Below are 25,285 nucleotides of genomic sequence, written 5' to 3' on the forward strand. Positions count from 1 at the left end.
TATAGCAATCACGTGAGTGCTTACCACTGAGCGGGCATGTTCTCAGTGCTGCATGTGGAGTATTGTATCTCATCCTCTCTCAGCAACCATAGCGTGCTTAGTGTTTGCTTTCTTATTCTTTGGGTGGACAAAACCAAAACAGACCTTCCCAAACAAATGATAAAATCAAGTCTGACAGGACCAAAATGATTGACCAGTAATTTAACTGCCTGCCAGACAAAATTTAACACCCTTTAAAGGAACACGATTTAATCCAGACTTCCTACCAGAAGGTAACTAGGGGTAATAGTGAGTGGGGTCCCTCTGGTTTCCACCTGTGAATCCTGGCTATGGGAGAGCTGGCACCACGTATTGGATGCTAATATAGAGCATATACATCCTTCTGGAGAACCTTTCCCCAGCCCTGCAAGGTAATGCTACTTAAATGGTGTTGTATCTGGTATCAGAGGCCAGTCTATCATTCTGTTGGTGGGGAAGCTGCTAAGAACCGGTATTATTGCTGTGGGGTATCTGAGCAGAGAAATGGTGTATATATATATATTATATGTATGTTATATATAGATAGAGATAGAGATATAAAATGTGAATATATATGTAGACACATGTGTATGTATATTTTATACATATAATATATATATATATATATAAAACCAAATTGAAATTCAGAACTGAAAATACACTTACCTGAAATAAAAACATCACTGGATAAGGAAATACATACTGGGACCTTCAAAGAAAGTGTGAACTTTCTGTGAACTTGAAGATAGATTACTAGAAATGATCTAATCTGAACGACATAAAGGATTAAGATTAGCAACCTGTTGGACAAAACCTGCACTGTGGAGAGAGGGGCTTTGCTGTGGCTAACCATTCACAGCTGAGAATTTGGTTATATGAGTTTTGGGGAAGGTTGTGCAAATAAGTAAATACATTGAGGATAATCAAAGCCATGTTTCTCACTGTAAAAGAAAAAATGTGTGGAAAAGGAGTATGTCAGAGTAAGCCCTGTGGTGTTGGGTTGGAACTGAAGGCATACATGTGAATATGGTTTTTAATATTTATATAGAGATACATTAAGTTATAGATGTTTGTATGTTTACATGTGTGTATTATATGCAAAGATATATTTCCTAGCTTTGTATCCCAGCTTAGATGTTTTTGCTCTACAATAGAGCATTAACACCTTTAGCAATGAACAAACCAAGCGCTTAAATCTTAGTTTCTAAATACCATTCTCCATCAAAAGGAACCAGGGGCTCTTGCAGAAATAGTTGACTGCAGGGCTGGGCCAGAAAAAATACAAGATGAGCCTGAAATATTGTGTGCCAGAAATTAAGGAAGTGCTCACAGACCAATAGGATATGTCTAGAGGATACAAAAGTCAGCTTGAAGCAGCTCCTGCTTATCAAATCTGGACAATCTGATCATTAACATAAATAATGAAAGGACCAGTCATAACCATTTGAGTCAAATAGAAATTTATTAATCTGTAGTGATCTAAGTACATGAATAAACAAATGTGAGAGACGAGTAAGCTCTGTCCTAAAGTAGAAAACCAACTAATAAATTTAGAAAAAATGATGGAATAGAAAATCACCATTTGGCGACTATCACAGAAATACTGGATTCTGGCAAGAATCATCAGTGGATGCTTGTCTCATGGATGAAAGTCACGGGAGGAACAGATGTTTAGATAAACTGAGGGATCTCCTCATGCAATATGACTATGTATTAGTAAGTACAGCATATATATAAACTAACTTAACAGTGAAGAAACCTGGCAGATTCCATCATAACCAAGTGATGTAAGTTAATACCTCCAGTAACAGGAGCAACTACCACCTAGGCTTCCTGATGTAGTGAGAAGCACCAGCTTTCTTGCCAAAAGTGAGAAATCATGGACAAATGTCATACAAACCTAGATTGAGACTAACAAAGTAACTGGACTCTGCTTCTTAAAAAATGTCAAGGAATATAAGGAAAAATGAAGAAGCAGTTTCAGACTGAAGTGAAGGAGACTAAAGAGACATCAACTGGCAAACTTCAGTGGGGTCCGTGATTGGATTTCTTGGTTTTGATGGTTGTGCTCTGGTTACACAGGAGAGTGAGTGTCCTTGTACTTTGGATATACTCACAGAGGGTTAAGTGGTAAGAGCGCAGTATGTCTACAGCTTACTTTCAAATGGACAAGAAATGTTAGCCCAGGGGGAAGGTGCATGAGGGGGATTTATGAGCTCGGTTTACCAATTTGGCAACTTTAATGTAAACTTGAGATTATTTCAAAGTAAAAGATGAAAAAAAATCCTTTACCTACGCACCCAGGAAAACAGCAGATTGTCCACCTTCATGCCTCCCTTCACAGCTCCCTGCTGAGAGAACCCCTTTTCAGGTTATTAATCTATAGTAGTGGCCCACTAAGGGTTGCTTGATAACAGAGCCACTATGCCTTTATGGGAATGGGCATTCCAGTGTTCTCATAACTACTTTTGGACCGAGGCTTTGGCCAATTGATGATCTACCAAAATATTCAAGGGATGATGAGACCCAGTGGGTTATGTCAGTCTTCTTTACAGTTTTAGGGACAGCGATGATTACATTAATCCTGCCAGTGTGCATGGTGAATTGTCTTATAATGTCTATTAAAAAAAGAGGTGGGGAGGGGGCAGTCGTGGTGAAATTCTCTGAGGGGGAGATCTTGGACAGTGGCGGACAAAGGTGGCTTTGAGTAAAGGGGTTTCCATACAGGCAAACTGGTTTTGCTTTCGCCTTATAGTTACATTTCCGACACTTATATTGTTTTTCAGCATGTGTTTCTGTCTCTAAAGCTTTGCCTTTTCCCTTTAGGATGCTATGGTTAGGCATTTTTCAAGGTTTGCTTCCCAGCATCCAAGTCTTCTTCTTTCGCTTCTTGCTGGACACTGCCCAAATCTAACAATGTAGTTTACCTAAAGAAATGTAAGACCCTAGAATTTCAGCTGGGTAACCAAATAGCCGAAATATGTATATATACTTCGGAACCCTCATTTAGTTGAGTCTGGATTCAAAGTCTTACTTCCATGGGCTTAGAAATTGACCATGTCCATTACTTTTTTTTTTTTCCTATTGACTTCAGCTTTTCATTCTTTTCTCCTCCTCTATTGTAAGCCTTTATTCTCCATAAAGCTACTCAAATAGTATACTGTACTTTAGACTAGCATTCTAAGTATGATATAATCCTGAAAGTTACTTCTGTGCATTCTATACACTAGCTTTTCTTGTGACCTGTTGTTTTTCTTATTTTTTTCAGCTGTTCAGAGAATTCCAACTTCTTACAAGGATAGATATTTATAAGAAAACAAGGCACATTTTGGAATCCTATTCAGAGACTATACTGACTTCTTTTTCAGTGGTGGACAATCCAATCAACATTGCATTGCAAGAAAAAATGAAACGGCACACAGATGAGGACATGTTGAAATGTTAGTAAACCTGGGGAAGTGGGGGGACTTGGCCTCAGGAATCTGTGTAACTCGCGGTAATGGGAAAAGCTCTACTTTGGTAATAAAGTGAAATGTGGGAAAGAAAAAATAACCTCTCAAATAGGAGTTCAGGTATAGATTTAAAAAGTGCACTTGGTATTGTAAAATTATATTTAGGAAGCTAGTAACCTGTTAATTTAATAATGCAAATCACAAGATAAAGCATGCTAAAATCATCCTGGCTGATGCACAGTGTACAGAACTCTCATATTCTGGCCATAATCTGGATAGCAGAACATGAGATCTTGAATGTTTTTTAGAAGGGGATGTTGATTAAAATGGTTCTGAAAGACTGATCTAAGAAGGCTAGTTTGTTCTCTCTAGAAGGTAATGATTCTTTAAAAAGTACATATGTTTTAATACGGCTTTGCTTACAACTGATAAAAGCTTATTTTTACTTGGAGTATAAACGTGTTTGCTTTGACAGATATGAAGATGACAGCCACATGTTTACTTCTACCAGATGTTTTTGGGGACGATCCCAGCCTTTTTGTCATTGTGAATGAGAAGGTACGCTGTACGTCAGTGATCACTGGTTTGAGCTTTCACATCATCATAATTTATTGGAAAGCAGGGCACTGGTCTATTTTGAAGGGTGTTTTTGTCATATTTACAAATACGACATGTGCCAACAAGCTCATTTATTGTAATACCATAGTCAAACTGAGGCACTTTGTATTATTTAGCTATTTTACATATCACAGGGTAGTGACTCTACTATTTTTTTCCAGGTGCAAGTGTCCACACCCGTGTTAGAAGTTAAGAATCCTTTCAACATCGATGACTGTGAATTTTCTTTGTATTTAGAAAAAGAGAGGCTCACAATGGTGGAGGACTGTGTTACAGCCATGGCTGCCCTCATAGCTGCCTTTCCTGTATTTGGGATTGAGTGTCCAAGAAGACTATCCCAAACCCTCAACTTCCTGGACACACTGATTTTTGATATGCACAGTCCCTGTTTTCCTTGTATGAAAGAAAAGGAAAAGGAAGTTGGGTTTCAACACCTAGCCACTTAATAGCATGCTAAATATTATATCAGACCTGACCCCTGGGACAACTGAAACTTTGTAAACAATTGTTTTGATTTAGGGTCATAGAGATAGGTATTAGAAAATCATCTTGTCTCAAAGATGCAAATGAATTTCCATGCCTTCTATCTTTATACTTAAATGCTTTGTGGAATTCTGTAATAAAATACTACTCAATTAAAGAGCTGTTTATTTTGATTTGCTTCTAAGAAACCCCACGGTTCAGATTACATGAACAAGGATGCATTGGTTTTTAAAAGACACTACACTTCAGATTTACTCAAATCCTTCAGAATAGGGTATGCATGAACTTGCACTTAACCCACAGTACTCACTTTGAAAGACTTAATGCCCAGCAGCTGCACATTTGTGGCTATGGGCCGCCTCTTTGGCCTGTACATTGCTCGGAACCATTTTGAACTTGGACATTTTAAGAAGATGCACATACTCCTCAGTTCTTTCTCCCAGCTGACCTGCCTGGTTCCAGGTGTTTTGTTCCCATCAGTCATGTTAGCTGAGAGCAGGGGCTGCTTCATTCCTGGTCTCCACGCTGCGGGCCGACCTAGCTGGCAGATGCTGACTGTCTGGGAGCTGTGTCATACCCCCTACCCCTCTCTCTTGAGATGCACTGATGCACCTGGTTCCTGTCCCCCCATGTGGCCTCTCATTTCCCTGGCCTTGCCTTCAGCTGTCCGGGTCTGCTCTGGTTGCCACTCGGGCTGGTTTGCATCTTTAGTACACCCTGGCTTTCACTCCCAGGGCCACTTGTTATATGTATTCATAAAGTGGGCTAAAGAAAAACAATGCTTTTTTTCAAATTGTCCAAAATTTCCAAAATATTTTCCGGTATGTTTACTGAAAAAAATCCACATAAGTGAATCCCCACAGTTCAAACCCATGTGGTTCAACAGTCAACTGTACTGCAAAATACTTATTCCATAACCTTTTTCTAAGGACTGTTCATTATGATGCTTAAGTCAGTGAGATAGAAGAAAATGAAGGATCAGCTGCCCATCTCTGCAATATATATTCACTATAAAGACAGGACTGGACAGGAAGAGTAATTCGGAGTGTGTCATTTGCATAAGCCAAGTCCTTATTCCGCAGTTCCCATTTTCCTTCCTTTCCCTAGCATGTGCCTTTAGTTCCTTACAAACTTGTCTTTATTTCCCCCAATTATTCCCTACTCCCCCATTTTTGGTTTCACAATCTTATTTCTCCTCCTAAATGAATCTACCAAATTCTCAAAGATCCTTCCCCTTGGGAGGAACACACCGTCTCTATGGCTGAAGCTGAACCAAGGTCTCTCTCTATTCCTTTAGAGCAGAGCAGAGATCAGGCACAGAGCTGCAGGGAAACTGGTGGTTTGGCTCCAAAAAAGACAACAGCTGCGCCCTTGAAAGAAAGCACATATACTTTCTTTCAAGGGCGCAGCTGTCCTCAGGGCCCAGCATGGCCCTGCCGCTTGTAAATACATTGCTTGACTAACATAACCCACATAATATAATTTTCTTTGGAGGCTGAGTCCACTGAATCTGGAAGATGCAAAACAGCAGCCTGGCACCAACCTGTAGGCAGGTCTCATTTGACTTGCACAGTGTTTTGTAATTTTTAAAATGCCTTCAGATGAGAAGGTGCTATCAGTTCCATATGCCCTATCCTTCTCTCTTGTCTTACTCAAGCCTGCTTCTCTCATTTCAGGGACCTCCCTGTCATCACAACTCCCAGTTTCCACTGTGAAAACTTAAGACTATTTCCCAAGGATGAAATGGTGAAAAGGTTTCTCTTCCCTGAGGTATACTGTTCTGCCCTAAGTATGCTTAATGCCTTACCTCTTACTATATACACATGCTGCCTGGGAAGAGTAAAAGTTTTCAATAACACTTAAAAGTCTCTTAAAATGTGATACATATCTATAATGGGATACTACTTAGCCATAAAAAGGAATGAAATCTTGCCATCAGGATAAAATGGATGGACCTACAGGGTGTTATGCTGACTAAATAAGTCAGACAAAGACAAATACCATATGATTTCACTTACATGTGGGATCTAAAACACAAGACAAATGAACAAATGAACAAGCAAGACAGAAATAGACTCACAGAGAACTGGTGGCTTGTTGCAGGGGAGAAGGGAATGAAGAGTTACAAACTTCCAGTTGTAAAATAAGTCATAGGGATGAAAGGTATAGCATAGGGAATATAGTCAATAATATTGTAATAACTTTGGGTGGTGACAGATGCTATACTTCAGTGGTAAGCATACTGTAATGTGTAGAACCATCAAATCACTGTGTTGTACACTTGATACTAATATAATATTGAATGTCAACTACTCCTCAATAAAAAAAGAAGAAAAGAAAACTGAAAAGCAAAATTCTCTTTTGTTATAATACATGCTTTAAATCAGAAAGGAAAAAATCCCCAATGGGTGTGAAGCCTGCTTGACCTCACAACATAATTTTTGAAAAAATAATTTTGTCATTCACCCCATCTGGGACATAGTTTGACAAACAATTCTGAATCTATTAACAGTCTGATTACATAGCCAGCTAATGCCCATGTATTTGATACTGTTCCTGCTCTCACCCACTCCTATTTAATAAGCTTTCTTAAAAACCATACATGTGTTAAAAAGTATCTGCAATTAAGATTTTATTTCATTCATGTCAGGTATAACAAATGCAACTTGAAAGTACAATTTCTGAACAAAACATAAAAAAGGGAAAAAAAACCAACAATGAAAAACTTAAGCGGATTCATGCAAATAAATGAATGGGACACTGCAGATGTCACAGGCCTTGTTTTACCTTGAATTATAACAAATGCCAGAGGCTGCTAATTAAGTCCTATATCAGAAGAAATGAGAGCAACTAAGGGGAGAGGTGTAACTTTCCCCAGAATTCAGACAGCATGCTTCAAATTTACTTATTACTTTTAAAATAGTCCTTAATAAATGTCCAATCCTAGAATTAGAAATTTCATTCAAAGATTGATAAAATAATTTACCTTTTGTGATGGAAATGCATTCTTGCAAAAGAAACACTACCAGCTATCAGTTTAAAGACAATCAAGGGCTGTCATTTAAAGTGCATCTGCATGCTTAGATAGTGAGGCGAACAGTTCCACGGAGAAAGAAATTTCTCCCAAATGGAGGTTCTTGAATAATTACTTTGGAAGTTGATTCTCCGATCAGTGAGCATTTATAATCTTTGTGTCAACTGGTGCTGCTTACTCGCTTACACCCTTGGCTTTTCAATAAAACCTACACACTCTCTTTTCAGCCTACCCTTAAGAAAACCTTTGGATCTGGAGGACACTGCAAGATCTGAGACAGAGCTCTTTATGGATTAGTGTTTTCTAATGACAGGTCAAGTCTTTTATCTCTGAAAAGCACCACAATTATTTCAATGACAATTAGAAAGAAGCTCAAGATAATCTCACAAATAGTTTTAGATTTTTACAAACACTGCCTCAGATAAACTGCATATTCTTTGATAGACACTTGCAAACACATAAGGCACCACGATGTATGAGATTGATGCCATTCAGATACATCACCTAATTTATTCATATATTTTATTTTTCAATTTCATTTATATACACATTTTTGGTAATTATAGTAAAGATGCTGGTGAAAAGTAATTTGCTTAACATTCATAATACGTGCAAAAGTAAAAACACTGATATAAAGAAAAGTAATCTTTACAACTATTCAGCCCCAACAAATTTATGACAAGCAGTTAGGCAATATCATGACTTGCAAAGTTATACTTAGCATAATGTTGCAATTCAAAATATGGCACAGAATTAACAATACAGGTAACAGTCCCATGGGCTAAACTTAGCCAGGTTTTGACAAATTTGGTTTAAGTTGAAGTTTGATTATATAAAAAGGTTCCTGAAAGTATTGAAAAAGAAACAGTGTACATGAAAGAGAATTCAACAATGTTTACAAAATGCCAAAAGTTCTTACTCTGACCCCCCCCATATCCATAAATAATTAATGAAGTCCCCCCTTACCCCCACCCCAGCCTCAAAAAGATTTACAAAGATAAATTTAGCTCACTGAACAGAACCTAAAGAGGACTGCTGTTAGTGCCTGGGGTTAAAAGCTCAAGCACTCATAAGAATTCATATATATTGTCTCTTGAGGAATATAAATAATCTGGTAGCATTGCTCTTTTGAGTTCTAGAGACTTCTTACTTGGGAGTTATACTGTCCTTGTGCTTTGAATAAAACATGAGCTTTAAAGCAGAAAGCTGACGGTATTCAAAATGTACTGTCTTCAAAGTTCATTGTGAGAGTTCTTCTCTGCAGCTTTGAACATCAGGATAGAATTGAAAATTTTGAGAGCAGGGCCCAACTTAATGCTCATGATTTTAACAATGTCTGTTTGGGTCATAAGCAGAAATGCTTCTCCATCAATTTGCTAAAATGGGAAGAAAAGAATAAATATTGTGAATTAGTTGCATGTAGTGTGGGAAATATTCAAGGCTAAATTATCTGCTGTCTCTATACTGCAAATTAATACCACTCTAAATTCTGTAAACAGTTTACTAAATGAAGGGTGACATAATTAAGTAGTTGTTTCTTAAGATTTTCCTCTTTCCTGTAAAAATAAAAAACCTATAAATCTAAATTGTCTATACATTTAATCAGTAAGAATTATAGTCACCTTATACAAGTTTAAGTAACAATTATGTGGAATACATTTTCGCTAATTTTCAGCAAGGAAACATCCTGCTGTCATACAAACCAGAAGAAAAGACATTCCAATGTTAATTTCCAAGTGTAAGACAAGTGTCAGCTCTGAGTTCTGTTCTATTGCTTTTTGGAGTCATTTTGCTCTGGTCTCCTGTGCTTGTCTGATGAAGGCTCTCTAGTAAGGCGAGGCCAAGCAGAGAGGCGGGTCTACGAACACTCCACTCAACCAAGGCACATCTTACTAGAATGACCAGTCTGATAGAAGTCTTCGAAGTCATTAATGAAAGTGTCAACTAACACACCAGTTCCCAGGGAGCTCCCTATAAAAACTGAATGGTTTATTACAACCTTGAGACTATTGAGTGTAAGAGTTGAACCTGACAGATAGCCAATGAAGAGGAACATTCAGAAAACTGAGAGGCTGGGATCTTAACATTAAGAGTAGGATGAGGAGAAGTGATGGAAATTATTACTGTTAAGGTTAAGGTTACCCTGGAAAGAAAAACCTCATCTTCAGGCAGTGCCTAATAGTGTATTATGTACAGGCTGTGCTGATGTGTGGCCATAAGGTTAAGCCTCAACTGGATGGAAGTTAACTCAAGAAAGTACTATCTAAGAACAGTGGTCACTGCAGTGTGATACTGGGTTTATTTTTTGTTTGGTTTGTAATGCATAGAAATTGTTCTAACTCCCAGAGATTTAAGTATTTGGCTAAAGGCCCAAAATTCTAAAGGATGGTTTGGAATTCGGGGTTCTTGCCTTTCATTTTGTTACTCTTTCCACTCATGGTTCTTTTCCAATGTTTTAACTTTGCAAATCACAGCAACAAGCTCTTTGAATGTCTTTCTCAGAGTGTAAAGGTGTGAATATATTCACTCAATAAAAACCTATTAAACATCTATTATACTCCAGATACTCTCTTTGTGCCTGGACATACAGAAGAGAATTAAACAGATACTTCAATCATAAGTAAACAAGCAAAGATTCCTTGTGGAGTTTACATTCTAGTAGTGGGAGACAGAATAGACTAAAAGCAAAAATCCTAATAAGCAAATTAATTAGGAATTAGTGAATAATAAAAAGTTCTAAAAGGTGATTGTGCTATGAAAAAACAGCTGGTTGGGCAGATGGCTGGGCAGTGGAGGAGGGACAGATGAGTGGTGGCAATCTGAAGCAAGACTGAGAAGGTGGCTTCTGGACAGAGGGGTAAGCCATGTGACATCTGGAGGAAGAACATTCCGGGCGGAGGGCAGAGCCAGAGCATGCCTGAACAATCCGAGGGAGGCAAGGAGAGTGTGGAACATGTAAGCAAGGGCAGAGTACACAGAAGTCAGAGGTGAGAGGGGTAATGGGCTGTCAGATAGTGGGCCCTCGTAAGGCTTTTGGCTTTTCCTCTGATTTACCGTTGGAAGCATATGAATGGAGGAGGGACATGATTTGACTTATGTTTTAGCAGAATCACTCTCTGCTGGGAACAGATTGCAGAGGAGCAGAAACAGAAGCAGGGAGACTGGTTAAGACGTTATTACAAATCTGGGTGTCAGATGATGCTGGCTCAGACCAGACCAGAGTGGTAGAGGTGGAGGAAGACAGGTAGTCAGAATCCTTGGAAGTTTTCAAAACACACCCAACAGGATCTTCAACAGATTAGATGTGGAGTGTGTAAGAGAAAGAGCAGTCAAGGATGGGTCCAAATGACAGCCCATCCTAACCCCTGTACTTTACCCTTCTAATGATGACTTACAAGACTTTAGTTAGATCTGTTATATGGCTTACTTCTAGAACTTAAAACAACACCTGCTGACCTTGTGAGACATTTGAGAGAAAGCTGCGTTTTGCTATCTCCACAACAATCTTTACATGGAGTAACATATATATGGTAGGAATTTAACAAGAGTTTATAAGATGAATGAATAAAAGAATGGGTGGATATATGAATGATACATGTGGACAGAGAACATTCACTATCTCACCCCACACAAAAAGGATCTGGCTTTGAGGATATCTGGTGCCCAAAGAGTCTCTCCAAAGATAATACACCATAAAGAAAAAAACTTTTATTCAAAGAAATAATATACCATTTGAATTTGAACCTTGAACTAAATAACAGAGCAAATCCACACGGATTATCTAGATATTAACAGAATCAAAAACAGAATTTATAAAATAGATGTACTTATAAGTTTCTTACTAAAGATGTTTCACCATTTTTAAGTTAATAACTAACACATTTTCAGAGAAAGAACAACAGCCTCCCTTTTAGGTGTCTGAGTCTGTTCAGGGATCAAAAATTAACTGAGAGTGGTCCGTAAGACACTCAGGAGCTAGGGAAAGGAGCTAAATATCTGAATAATTGCCAATCCACTAGATCAACTAGAAAGATGAAACATTTCTGAAATAAGAACATAAATCAGAAAAAGGATGTTGAAGAATCAGATCTTTGTGTGCTTTAACAGACACCCATCTAAAGCATAAATGTTGTCTAATAGAATAACCAATCTCATGGCCGGCAGCCGTCCTGAGACTCGAGGCTCTTCAGTGAAAGTGGACGATTCTTACAGTGAGGCTAAACAGGCACAAACAAGGTCTAGATGGTTATCACCTTGGACAGCAGGTGTGGGAAAAAGCCTCTGAGATTACTTAGTCTTCTTTCTACCTCCCAGTAGCCAAGATCAGAGTGATACTTGACTGTTCTGCTTAGCGGAGCTGACAGGCAAATGGCCTGGTTTTAGAGGTCTCTAGAGACGTCTCCTGCTGTGCTCAAATAGCATTACTCCTAGTGTAGAGGCTGAATTCCTTTTAGTTCTAATGCTCAGTATAGGTGGTAACATTATTAATCACACCTTATATTGAAGCTTTGGCCATACAGATGAACAGGCAGTTGAAAACAATAAAATAATCTTCCAAAGGCCGATTTTAATGAACATAATGTTCACTATAACACATAATGTTCAGTTATTATAAACATTACTGACAATTATGTAAGATCTAAGGGACTGTTGCAGCAATAATGGTAACATTATTTATTATAAGCATCAAATAAAGTTAATCCTGGTGTTAAAATGATGTCTGAAATAAAATAATCAGAATTAATTTCACTTTATTAAAAATAAAATGTTACTATTTCATTCTTTGGTTTCTTTCTGTACCATACATGCATTGTATTAAGTTTGTGTTTAGGGAATATAGTCAATAATGTGTTTTATTTTTTTTTAATAATGAGCCTATACTGCTGTGGGGCATCATAAAATGGTACAAACATTTCCTTTGCATCTAATTTATACAAAGACTTTTTTATACAGCTGATTCATGCTGCTTGTTAGACAACTCTGCATCAGTGTTAGCATTTTCAATACAACTCATTTCTTCCCTCCTCTACCAATTCAAAATATTTCACCATTCATTCCATTTTGGTGCTTTGATCCTATTAAGTAACATACTGCAATTTAGTGCAACACTTACTTCATCTTTAAATACCTTTCCATGTTCTTCACACCCAGGCAAGCTTTGTATGAATTCTGATACCTGTCAAAAATAAGATAAAAAATCTAGTTTAAAAAAAGAAGTCAGAATCTAAATGCTACAGGTTCAAAATATTTAACCTATTATGTTTCAGCTGTTTCTCTCAGTATAAAGTCTTCTCTTTCTGAAAAAATGACTAACCCCCATACACATTCACTGTATTCACTCTTAAACCAGGACTGCTCTCTCTACTCCCTGGCAGACAGAGAAAGTGAGATATACCTCATCTGTGCTCCATTTGGAAACTTTACTGGCAGGGATTCCGGCTACGGTTGGAAGGAGTTTGCTTTGCTGCTCCCAGCGCAAAGGCAGACATGGAATTGGGGACTTGAAGGACAGAAAGACAGCCGACCGACGCTGTGCCTGCTGTATGCCAGGCTCTTCCCGGGCACCTGAGTGATTTAAACAAATGGGAAATCACCCTCTGGAAAGCCCCCAAAACAGCCCCAAATGCCATGCGTCTCCTCCAAATAATGAGTTGGGAAGGTCAATTAAAACATTGGTTCTTTTCAACATTTTAGCAATTGAATAATTGCACTCTTCTTTGTCTTTACAGAAGGGTACCTTAAGATACAACCTGTAAATTCAACTTACACCTTTGCTACATCACCCACTATTGAAGACATGTGTCACTGGGTATTCGATGTTGTCTCTTTAATGCTTCAGATAGAAATTTGCCCCAGAGCTTTGGTGACAAGGAAAATAACTCCCACCTTAAGAAACTGTATTTGTTTCCCTTCCAGCTTTGGATGCCCTAAAGGTAGCAGCCAAGTTGTACACTCAAGTCCAGCCGCTGTGTTTACCCTGCAGTTACTATATCTGTTCTCTCCTTTTATCTCTGCCCTAGTTTGTCCTTTCAGTTTCTATTTCCTAATCACACCTTGACTTTTAAAACAGCCAACTTAATTTCTTTTGGAGGATATGAAGTTATTACAATTAAAATAAAATAGCAGAAAGACAGATGTTTGTGTCCTTTTTCATTTGTGGACATCAAAATTAAAACACAGAACATTCTATTTATCTTCTAGATCTTCTGAATCCAAACCTAGTTCACTGCTGCTCTCCTAAGATTTTTTTGGAAACGATTTTATGTCCTTGAGACTCTTAGGAGTTTTTCAATAATTATCTCCTAAAAATCCTTTAGAACAGAAATCTCTTCTGGAAGCTACTTACTCAAAGCTCATCAGAAGAAAGTCACCACCCCCAAAACACACACACCAGCTCAGCTACAGCAGTACTTCAATTCCGCCATACATCTTTGCCAGATGGTCACCTAAGTTTGGGCTTTTGTATCTCTGAGTATTTAAAAATTTTTTTTTCCTTCACGAGTAAGATTTATAGAAAGGTACACAAATCATAAGTGTACAAAACTCCTAGAATTTTCACAAAGTGAGCACATCCATGTAACCAACACCCAGATTAAGAAACAGAACAGGGCAACACACCCCAGTCTCCCTGTGTCCCCTCCAATCACACCCCACCCAGCAAGGGTAACCACTCTGCTGACTTTCAACACCACAGATTCTTTAATCTACTTCTGAATTTTATTTAGATGAAAACTTTGGTGTCTGGCTTCTTTCTCTCAAAAGCACATTTGTGAGATTCATCCACGCTGCTGTGTATGATTGCAGCTCGCCTGCTCTTTGTGGTATGGCTTTCTATTATGAGTATTCCATGACTGATTTGGAATGGACGGGCACTTGAGTTGTTTTTAATTTTTGGCTACTAGCAACAGTGCTGCTATGCACATTCTTGTACATGCCTTTTCTTGAACATATATATGTATTTCTGCTGCACATATACTGCAGAGTGAAACTCTGAGGCTACACCGTTTGTGTACATTAAACTTCAGCAAATTCTGCTCATTTTCCAAAACAGCTGTGTGATATGCATCCGCTAACAGTGTAAGAGTGTTACCAGTGCTTCACTTTCTCACCAACATGTGGTATCTTTTTTTCATTTTAACCAATTTGATGGATGTGTCGTGGTATCACACTGTGGTTACAAGTGCATTTGTCTGATGACTAAGGAAGTTGACAATGTTTTCCTATGCTTATTGGCCATAAGGAGAACTTCTTTTGTGAAGTATTAAGTTTTATGCCCACTTCTTCCCCTGGGTCACCTTGTCTTCTTCCTTACTGATCTGTACAAGTTACCTATATATACTCCAGGCGGAGATCTTTTGTTGAAGTATTACTAACATCTATTCCCACTCCGTGTCTTCCTTTTTACTCTCAATAGGTTCTTTTAATAAACACAAGTTCTACTATGGTTAGTGCTTTGAACAACTACTGAAGAAATCTTTGCTTACCCTGAAAACCACTTCATTTAAGTGAATGTGCATTTGATTCCTTGAATCACATAGAAACATGACTCCAGGTTTTTACTTTAACATGTGATATAGACTAAAATACATGCAAATAGACTTTGGCTTAAAGTAGTTGCCTCAGTGCTAAGAGTAAGGAAGAGTGGGTTTGAATATGCACAATGTGCTTCAGAAAACAAAGTCTTTTGCTCTGGAAGACATTTTTGCTACCATCATTTCACTAGAGTCTTATTTCTTACCACCTTCCTCTCAAACTATTTACCTGCATGAAAAATAACACTGGAATTTTTCTGTATTTTTTTAAGTTTTCTGAAATGAGAACTTATCAAAGGTTTATATATCAAACTCTCTTCTTCCCCACCCATGTGGTTTCAGGTTTTGGGCTTCCTTTCAAAGTTCTGCAGTTCTACTCAATTCCCTACCATGGGAGGTAGAACCGACTGGGAGTGATTTCCAGATCTAGTTCTTACTAATCCCTGCCAAGGTAAAATATTGTCGTAAGAAACTTTTTGCTTTGTCTAGACACTGCCTAGATGACTTCTAATTTTTAAGGCTGTTAGGGATGTGTATTTGTGGTATATCCTGAGGAAGGGAAGGAAAGAGGAACAGGGGAAGGAACACTCTCAACAAAAATAGGAGACTAATTCTTTGAAATTAGGAAGGTATGATGATCAGTGCCACCCCTGTCCCCAGTAAAAAGCAATGGCTTTTTGTGGTATTTTTTTCTTTCTTCAAAAAATGTTTTTATTCTAGTTTGCTTAAAATAGAAATAAATTAGGACAGCAATGCTTAAGCACAAATGTAGGTAAAAATATTTTAGGCTAAGAATGACTAAAATTACTATAGAGTGGGAATTTTAATTCTTTCTGATTCTTGATCCAACAACTAATTTTATTTGTAGAACTGAAGGTATCATACTCAAAAGTGGCAAGACAAGAATTAAGAAACGTTATAGTATATTAAAATAAGAAACATAGCACAGTGCAGAGAAAAATAATATTATGTTTATGAATCAATCCATTCAGACCAATATTCAATCAAATAATCACAAATTATTCTTAAAATAAAACATTTTTTTTTTTTAGTGAAGCATGTATGAGAGAGACAGACAGAGACAATGAGACCTGGTCATGTTGAAATGGCATAAGGATCAGAATGTTTTAGTAGAAAAGAAATAAAAAATAAGATTTCTTATGCCACATTTGAAGGATGAAATCTATGCAGAAGTCAAATCAGGAATAGCTGAAAAGCAGTTCCTAGTCTTAGAATATAGTACCACAAAGGTGCCTGGCTCTACAAAGCCATGAGATATTACATAGTACAGGTACTGTACTGTTAGGATCCCTTACGTTCAAATTTCAAACCCTCACTCGCTGTACAGGACCAGCTCCTGCATATGCCCTCAGGGTCAGCAGGATGCTCTGCACTGATCAGACTGCACCTTTCAGTGAGACAGAAGACATTTCCCATTATATCATCATCACACTGAAGTAAGACAAAACACTCAAAGTCTGAAGAAGCAGTTGGCAAAAGTCTTTCCTCTCACCTCCAGCAGGTTCCCTGTGCATTATTATCCTTTGACTCAGTAGGTCCCAGGCCAGAAATTCATCTTCAGGAACTAATTAAGCATGAATGCTAATAATCATCTATTAAGAAAGTAATTGTAGAGGTTATCTGCTAGGTACATAATTATACCCAGAATGAAGATTGCATGTCCCCGCAGCTAGATGGGGCCATATGACTTAATGGGATACAAGCAGAAGAGGTATTTGCAATGTCTTGGAAACTCCGTGCCCAGCACCACTCCCTCACCCTAACCTTCCTCCCAACTGGGTAGAACACTATTGAATGGCTAGCCCTCCAGAACCATCTCTGACCAAGATATGGCTGCGAGGCAGCATAACAAGACAGGTGGAACATGATTTCTAGATACCGCTGAGTACCATTAAATCCTGGAGCACCTATTTCTGAACTTCCTCTGAGAGGGAAATAAACTGCTCTTACCTTATTACATAAGCCACTAACATGTGTTCTGTGTCACACACATACACACAAACCTAATTCTAATCTAAGGTTTTTTTACTGCAATAGTGTTTATAACAGTGAAAGATAGAAAACTACTATCCTAGGTAGCCAAAGGAGATTGGTTCAGTAAATGATGTACATTCAACCCTAGGGGGTATAGTTAATATTATCTTGCAGTTATCAAGATATATGACAATAGTTGCAATATTATATACTTAAAAAAACTAAAGGTTATAAAGTAATTTGTATGGTATTTCAGATATGAAAAGTAAAAAAAAAAAAAAAAAGTAGGTACCAAAATTCAGAAAATGGTATCTTAGAAAATAAAAATACAGGTAATTTTGATCTTCTTTTTAATTTCTTATATTTGTTAATTATTTTTTAACAAGTATGTATTATTTTGATAATAAAAGTTAAATAAAACCAGAATCTGAAATTAAATAAACTATTTATTATTACTCAAAGATAGTAATGAAATATGCAAGCCTCACTTTGGTGACTAGGAAAATATAATACATTTTTGGAAATTATTATTAAAACATCATCAATTTTTGGGCTTCCTTAATATCAGAAGCAAGAAATGTTAGGTTGGAGCAGTGTAAAGAGAATTAACTTTGTGGATCTATAGATGGTTTCACTATTTTATCTCTCTTGACAATTATCAAATGAGGAATGTTTTTTTTTCTGTTAATTGAAAACAGGAGGGAAAAAGGTCTGCCTTTACTATTTATGATTATTATTTATTATATGGAAATTGTTCATTTGGCAATTATTTATTCAGCACTTACAAATGTATCAGCAACTATGGACACAGCATATTATCAATATAGCACATCCTTGCAGACTTGTAGAAATTTGCATATACAATCTGTAGAAATTTGCATATACAATTATGTCTCTCAATCTCAATACAGGTATTAAAATTCTTGATTTGCCTTAGGGTAGGAACGAGTGATGCAGAAGATTAACCCTCAAAAAGACATTTCTGATACAGGTGACGCTGAAAGAAATATCCTCCAACGTTTCATGTAAAAGCAAGATAATAAATCTTCAGTATAGGGAACACCATCTGAATCAAACATGTCTCCGAGTACAAAGAGACGTCCTCACCACCACAGCGCATGAGAACCTTCTTCCTATAGGTCTGTTCTCACTAGGGCTCAGCAAAACCACTGCGTGGGAGGCCGACCAAGCAGGGCCCATTCAGAGGAAAGAGAACGACTCATTACGCTCCCTGCTACCTGCAGATGCAATTCCACTCGGCATCTTTCTTTCAAGCCCGAACAGTCCAAATCAACAAGCTACAGCATTGCGTTCCACTGACTTTTTGTCCTGTCTCATTCCCATCCCTTTAAGCCAGTGACAAACGTGAGACAACAAACTCCAACTGCTTTGTTTCATTTTAGTTTCAAAACAACGCAGGATAGCTATCCCTAAAGTGGGGCAATGTCTGCCGGACAAGCCTGAAGCCGCGCTGCGAGACTGGGAGCATCTGGGTCTATTGCCTCCGAATACAAAGTATAGGGTCACAGTCAAGAGGGTAAATTTGAGTCTGATAAACCTGGATTCAAATCCCTGCTCTGCTGCTCACTAGCTCTATAACCCTGGCTAACTCAGCGTAACAGGATTATTGTAAGCATTGCTTGATATTTTTAAAATGCTTATCCTAGTGTCTGACATATAGTTAAGATCAGCAAATGACAGAAATTATTCCTATCTTGGAAGGAAGGCGTATCACTGTGGACTGGATTGGATATAAAAAGGCAAAAATGAAAAGGAGTCAATAATTCTTTCAGGCTAATATTCCATGAGTCTGTGAAATACACTCTTAATGTGAAAGGAAAAAAATAAAGCCAGAAAAAAATGGGATTAATCTGTCAATTTTTTTAAATGTAGTTACTAACTAGTGACTAAATATAAAAGGATGAACAATAACAGTGATTGAGTGAAATAATTGGATCACAGCATCAACAAATGGAGATAAAATTAGCTCCAAGATACTAAATTCAGGAATGAAAGATATTTGAGGATCACTTCAAGGTTAATAACCAAAATAACAAACCAAGTGCTACGGAGGCAAAAAGGAAGTCTGATTTTTCCAGCGAGGATCTAGCATGTTACTAAATAGAATTCAACTCATTCTGCTTATCAGCCACCCTTGAGACAGAATGAGGGAGAGAAAACAAAACTGTATTTTTCCCAGGAATACAAGAGCTTAAATTTGAAGGCCAATGTATAAAATCCTTCATTGATGGACCTCTGACAATGGTGGCAATGAGTTATTTTATCTTTGAGGGAAAGGAGATAGAAGCAAAAAAAAAGAAAGAAAAAAGTGATCATACAATGTTTGTATTTAGTAAAAATTCACAAAGGTCAAATTCAGTCGCATGGTGGGCATCATTAAAAAAAAAGGCTCATGATTATAAGGTTTTAGGTTAGGAAAGAAAATAGAGGAGAAACCGTCTCAACGACAACACAGGTTTATTGGAGATTAAACCAGCAAAGGACTGAAGCTCCCACCCGCTTACAGGCTGGAGTAGGTATGGGGCAGAGGGAGGAGGTATTTTGGGAGGTGGGAAATTTTGCAGTTACTGTTGCTAGGGGTTGCTAGGGGTTGCTAGGGAGGTAACTTTTGAAGTTGTGCTGAGAGGGGCCACGCAGGAAATTTCTTTCTTCACAAAATGGAGACGGTGTTAAGATCGCAAACCTCATTCTAACAATGATTATATATATCTTGGATGGAATTAAACTGAATTAACTGGAGAATGGCGGGAGGATATTTTTTTAGAGGGAAGATTCTTAAAATATCAATTTGCTCCAAAACTCCAAATAAAATAGTTCTTGTGGGTCTACTGAGTCTTAAATCTTGCTGGCATTGTGAAGAAATTTAAGATGACTTGTCAGCGCCCTCTACTAATAACCAGTGCACAAACCGCAAGGCGCTTTCTCTCCTATGCCCTGTATCACCTCCCGCCAGGCTAGATTAGGAGAAGGTTGCTTCCACCCTTGGGGGAGTGGAAATGTGAATGAACACTGGTAAACACCAGCTGGGCTCAAGGATGCACCCAGAGTGGAGCATGTCTACCAGGCCTTCAGGCTCAGGTTAGAAACGGGTTCTAGCAGCAGCCCTACGGGAGCGCTGAAGGGTGAGTGTTCTTCACAGGGGACCTGGGGAAACCTCTCTCCAAGTGACAACAGAAAACCATCACCACAAAAAAGTTCTATAGAACATCGATAGAGGAGGACTGACTTGTTGACAGAAGAGTTTCATGGTTTTGGTAATAAGGCACAATGGGAGGTGACCTCCACAAAACAAAAACAGTCTATGAAAAGAAAACAAGCCACTGTTGGAAATTAAAGGAATACTGTTACATTTCATGTAAAGGCAGGTAATAGTAGACTGGACAGAGCAAGAGGCTACGTGAGGTATTTCAACTTGAGAAATATGTCTAGAACAGTAGTAAAATACTTCCATACTGGTTGTTAATAGTTACTCTCCCTGCTCCCCACACAGTCAGGCCCTTGAAGGATGTCCCTATGATCGGCAACTAAGTGTATGTACAGCACAGATCTTCCAAAACTGCTTAAGCACTAAGACCAGTGTTTATTTTAACTGTTCTGTGCAACTAGTCTGGAAAAACTTTCAAAATGGTAAAGAAAATCTCAAGCTCAGAAAGGAGTTAAATGAAAGTTAACAATCACAACATAATTTCACTATAGATAAAATTAGTTTTACAAAATGTTTCAAAAAATTTGAAAATGAAGGAAAATGATCAAACTCATGGATAAAACTGGAGGCTAAAACTGGATGAGATATTAATAGGCAAATCTCACTTTGGAACATATGTGCAAAAATTCTCAAGGCAACTTATTTTACGAGGCTCACTGCCACTAATAAAAAATAAAACTGTAAGTAAAATATGCATATTGAACTATAGGATTTCTAGGTGAGAAAATAATTAAGAGTTATATATAAATCCTAGCAATGTTTCTTTGGAAAGAATAATAAAACAAAAACTCAGGCGATTCAAATCAAGAAAAATAGGACCCAAAATACACAAAGTTTGAAAAGACACAAGACTATCACAAAAAAAGAGAACACCATACATATTGTATGTTAACAAACCTGAAATTCCCAATAAACAGACTGGTTTCAGAAAAAAATTATCAAAATCTGTTCAGCAAATCAAATGAAAAGTTAAACTGATCACCAAATCAGAAAAAACTGAAAAGGTTATCAAATTATTAGTTCCCAAAGTTCAGAGTTTAGAATATTTTATTATAATCTATGTGAACTTGCAATGATCAGATAATTCCATGCAACAGACACTTACTCCACACTACCGCTACTAGTAGTACTACCACCACCACCACCACCTCTACTACCACTACTACCACAACCATTAGTACTACCATTACCACTACTACTACTAGTACTACCACTAGCAGCTAATACTTCAGCTACTGATACTTTTAACCCTCATGATAACCCAATGATGTGGGTACTATTCCTCCATCAATTTTAACAAAAGGAAAGAAACTAAGGCAAAGAGAAAGTAGATACTTTGTCCAGAGCAGCCATGCAGCTAGCGGTGGTGGAGCTGAGATGAGAATCAAGTCTGTTCTCCTAACCACTAGTCACAAAGAAAAGCTGAAGCCTTTCCCTATAAACCTTATATCCTGATGACAAAACCTTCCTAAATTACATGTTTTCCTTCCTTTCTAAGTGACCAGAAATGCTTCAGTTAAGCAATGCTTGCACAGCACTTAAGTATGTGCCAGGCACCGTTCTAAGCAAGTTACAAATGTCACTGCAATTAATCCTTATGACAACACTGGGAGTAAGTCACATCTCTGTCCTTCTGAACAGATGAGTTAACAGAAGCACTGGGAGGTGTTCAAATGTCCCAGATCACACAGCTGGCTGGTGGCAGAGCAGGAATTCAAACCTTGGTCATCTGTAGGGCTTGTATATGGTGGTACATAAAACACCCTAAAACATGCTTAATAGAGCAGAGAATATATCTTTTAGATTAATCGTAAATCATTGCTTTTTGAAATGAGATGTGGAAATCAAAGCATCACTCACGGAATAGGTTATTACAGATAAGGAGTCACTAGGTGCCATTCTCAAATCTTATATATAGTCTAAACCAGAAAATGCACATGAAAAGTGAAGTCCCTGGGGACAATCATGATCAGGCCAACATTTTCTTTTAAAAACAAATAATTATATAGCTATGTGTAAATTATAAATACAATCCATACTATGACTAACAGTCATTACGACTTCATTGCTTAAACCACTGTAATGTCATTTTAGCAAAGATGTAAGACAAATTACTTTCTCCAGGGCAGCTTAAAACATCATTCAAGTGGTTTTCTTCTCATTTTCTGGTATTAGATTAAGACCCTATTAATTCTATTTGGGTTTCAGTACACATTCTGAGGTAAGTTTTAAACATAGGAAGCAAATGACATCAATAATACCAAAGAAAATGTATGCCAAGGACCAAACAGAATGAATGTGTCACCCAAACTTTATATATAATATTGTACAGGTATGTGAAAGTCACAGATGAACCCAGATCATTATGAGTTATAAACTTATCCTGACAATAAACTTTTTTTTGCCTGCAATAATGGTACAAACCAACCATATAAAGTGATTGCTATATTCCAGTTAAGTTTTGATTATTGAGTATTAATAGTAATATCTGTCAAATATATGAGATTATTATGACTACCTCTGGCTTCATGTGACATCCTCATGTCGCTTTCTGTTCTCTCTTCAAAGTCTTCTTTCACATCATCAGCATGCTGGTCTCTGAGAAAAGTAAGTATTTAAATATTCTGTAATGAAAGTGTTTTGAAAAATGGTTCAGCACTGCAACCCAGTAACTTTTTCTTAATTTAAAAGCAAATGCTACCACTAAAATATTAGAAAGGATCTTTCATTCTATTAAGAAGCAGTTAATACTAATAGCATCTATACATGCCCATTTTTCTCCTTAGTAATTTTCCTTTACTATTCAGAAAGGAGATTTTAAAGCTTAGAGTGGTATTAAGGTTAACTATTCTGGAAAATGGAGCTACTGAGTAACTTAACTTCAGATTGGGGCATGTATTCATGAGGATTTTCATTTGTACTGTTTGGTAAGACCACAATTTAAGGACAGAAAATGCTCTGAAAGTCCATACTATTTAATCAAGTCACTATATACTATTCAGCTCTGAGATTTGGGATTGAGGCTGAGATTGGCTCAGGGGAATCAAATCGAATTCTAGAAAGCTTTTGCTAGCTTAATCAGGTCAAATCCATAGGCTAAACTGATACCACCCCTTTCTGACCAGGAATGACCTAATGCCAACATAAACATGCTGAGGATGCTCTAAAATGGAATGCACCCATTACAATCTTAATTCAGAGCTTTACCCTTAAGTCAGGGACGAAAATGGCTTTTAAGGGAATAGGCACAGGCTACTTATATTTTCTTTAAAGATAAATTTCAGGGATTTAAAACCTTTCAGCCTTATCTATTACATTCTCAGAGTTTGAGTTCCTTGGCTTAGTTCATACTAAAAACAATATATCACAACTGCTGAACAATACTTGCTTATTTAAGAAGGGGAAAGAATCACTGTTATAATGCAATAAAACATTTCTTTACATGAGCAGTCAATGAAATAACTATGAAGGCTCTTACTCCATACAAAGTAGGGAGATGGAGGGGTAGTGAAAATAAAATGAGAAAATAACTAATATTTGGAGAAAGGACATTAGTTGAAGTGAAAACAGAAAACTTTGTCTTGTCTTTAAAGACAGTGAAGTTATATTTGGCAATTAAAAACATGTTAAAATCGTCTTACAATGCTAATATTAGCTTATGTGATCTTCTAAACTTGTTTTATAATAAACTAGAAATAATATTTTGTGAGTGTATAAATCTATCCCAGTAAGTATTGTGGCCATTGAAAAAGTTGTTTGTGGATGGCTCTATTAATATTTATTAGAAACAATCAACTTTACAGTGATAAAATTTTAAATTGGCATTTCTCAGTCAAAGAAAATAAATTCCCAATTAGTTATTATTATAGAAAATCTAAAAGCTTTAATGAATGGTTGGTTAAAAAAAAAAGACAGACAAAAGTTAAAATGAAGTCTTAGAAATTTCTGTGTATTTCAATTTTCATGATCAGAATTATCCACTGACAATACAGTTTTGTGATTTTAATGAAGCACATCAGTCCTTTAAAGTAAGCCTTATTAAAGCATGTTTGGTTTTCACTTTCCCTACTTTAATTCATGATATATCATTAAAATGAACCCATATAAACTCAGCAATACAGAAACATGGATATTTACCTTTACCAAACACAATTCAAATAAAGGACTCCACAAGAAATTTTATTAAATATTTTATTTCTAATTAATATATTGATTTTGCTAATTCCTTAAAATCAGAAGTGACCTAGGCCCAGGGGGTTCTATGTGTTTCCTTTAGCTAGGGAGTTGGTCCAACATGTTTCTATAATGAAGCAACGTAAATAAGAGCAAATAACTTACAATTTGCTTCTCTTTAGCAGATCCAGGCATGAAGAAACTTTGTGGGTCATAGATCTTACTTTCTATTTCTGTTCCTTCCTAAAAGATGGTCCTTTTCTTACATTTCATAAAATAAGTCACTGGCATTATATTTGGCATAAGAATACAAAAGAGCTTTCCTCATACTTAAGTCTTATATCTTTATTTTAATAAGGCTTAAAGGGCTGATGTGCTTTATTAAAATTATAAAAATGTAATTGTCATTAGACAATTTCATGAAAACTGAAATACACAGAAAGCTCTAAGACTTCATTTTAACCTTGGTCTCAGTTTGTCTTTTTTTTTATTTAACCAACCATTCATTAAAGCTTTTAGAATATCTATAATAATAACTAATTGGGAATTTATTTTGTTTGGTCAAAGCCTACTAGAATAGGCATGATGAAACTGATGGATAAATAAAATCACTTAAGTAAACAGAATCATAACCAAGCATATCCAGAAACACTGAAGCAGTTAATAATGAGAAGGTTAACATTTTTAAGATCACACCATGCACCAAAGACAGGCTGACTCTATATGTGTCTAGTAGAAGGTTTTATTATTACAT

General features: G+C 37.0%; 2 protein-coding genes across 7 annotated transcripts in view; one reads left to right on the forward strand and one right to left on the reverse strand.

The window, feature by feature from the left end:
* Positions 1-5,905, forward strand: part of SAMD3 (sterile alpha motif domain containing 3) — a 41,864-nt gene extending 35,959 nt beyond the window's left edge. The window contains exons 9-11 of the mRNA XM_036903813.2: positions 3,287-3,458; positions 3,946-4,028; positions 4,250-5,905. Coding sequence (XP_036759708.1) covers positions 3,287-3,458; positions 3,946-4,028; positions 4,250-4,534 — 540 coding nt within the window. The 3' untranslated portion in view covers positions 4,535-5,905. The remainder of the gene's footprint in view (positions 1-3,286; positions 3,459-3,945; positions 4,029-4,249) is intronic.
* Positions 5,906-8,110: 2,205 nt separating this feature from the next.
* L3MBTL3 (L3MBTL histone methyl-lysine binding protein 3) overlaps positions 8,111-25,285 on the reverse strand; it is a 106,948-nt gene continuing 89,773 nt past the window's right edge. For all 6 annotated transcript variants that reach the window (XM_036903816.2, XM_036903818.2, XM_036903817.2 and 3 more), the window contains 4 exons: positions 22,877-22,956; positions 13,001-13,170; positions 12,719-12,781; positions 8,111-8,981 (listed from right to left, as the gene is read on the reverse strand). In XM_036903816.2, coding sequence (XP_036759711.2) covers positions 8,838-8,981; positions 12,719-12,781; positions 13,001-13,170; positions 22,877-22,956 — 457 coding nt within the window. In that variant the 3' untranslated portion in view covers positions 8,111-8,837. The remainder of the gene's footprint in view (positions 8,982-12,718; positions 12,782-13,000; positions 13,171-22,876; positions 22,957-25,285) is intronic.

Source organism: Manis pentadactyla, chromosome 12, assembly GCF_030020395.1.
Source record: "Manis pentadactyla isolate mManPen7 chromosome 12, mManPen7.hap1, whole genome shotgun sequence".
Classification (NCBI taxonomy): domain Eukaryota; kingdom Metazoa; phylum Chordata; class Mammalia; order Pholidota; family Manidae; genus Manis; species Manis pentadactyla.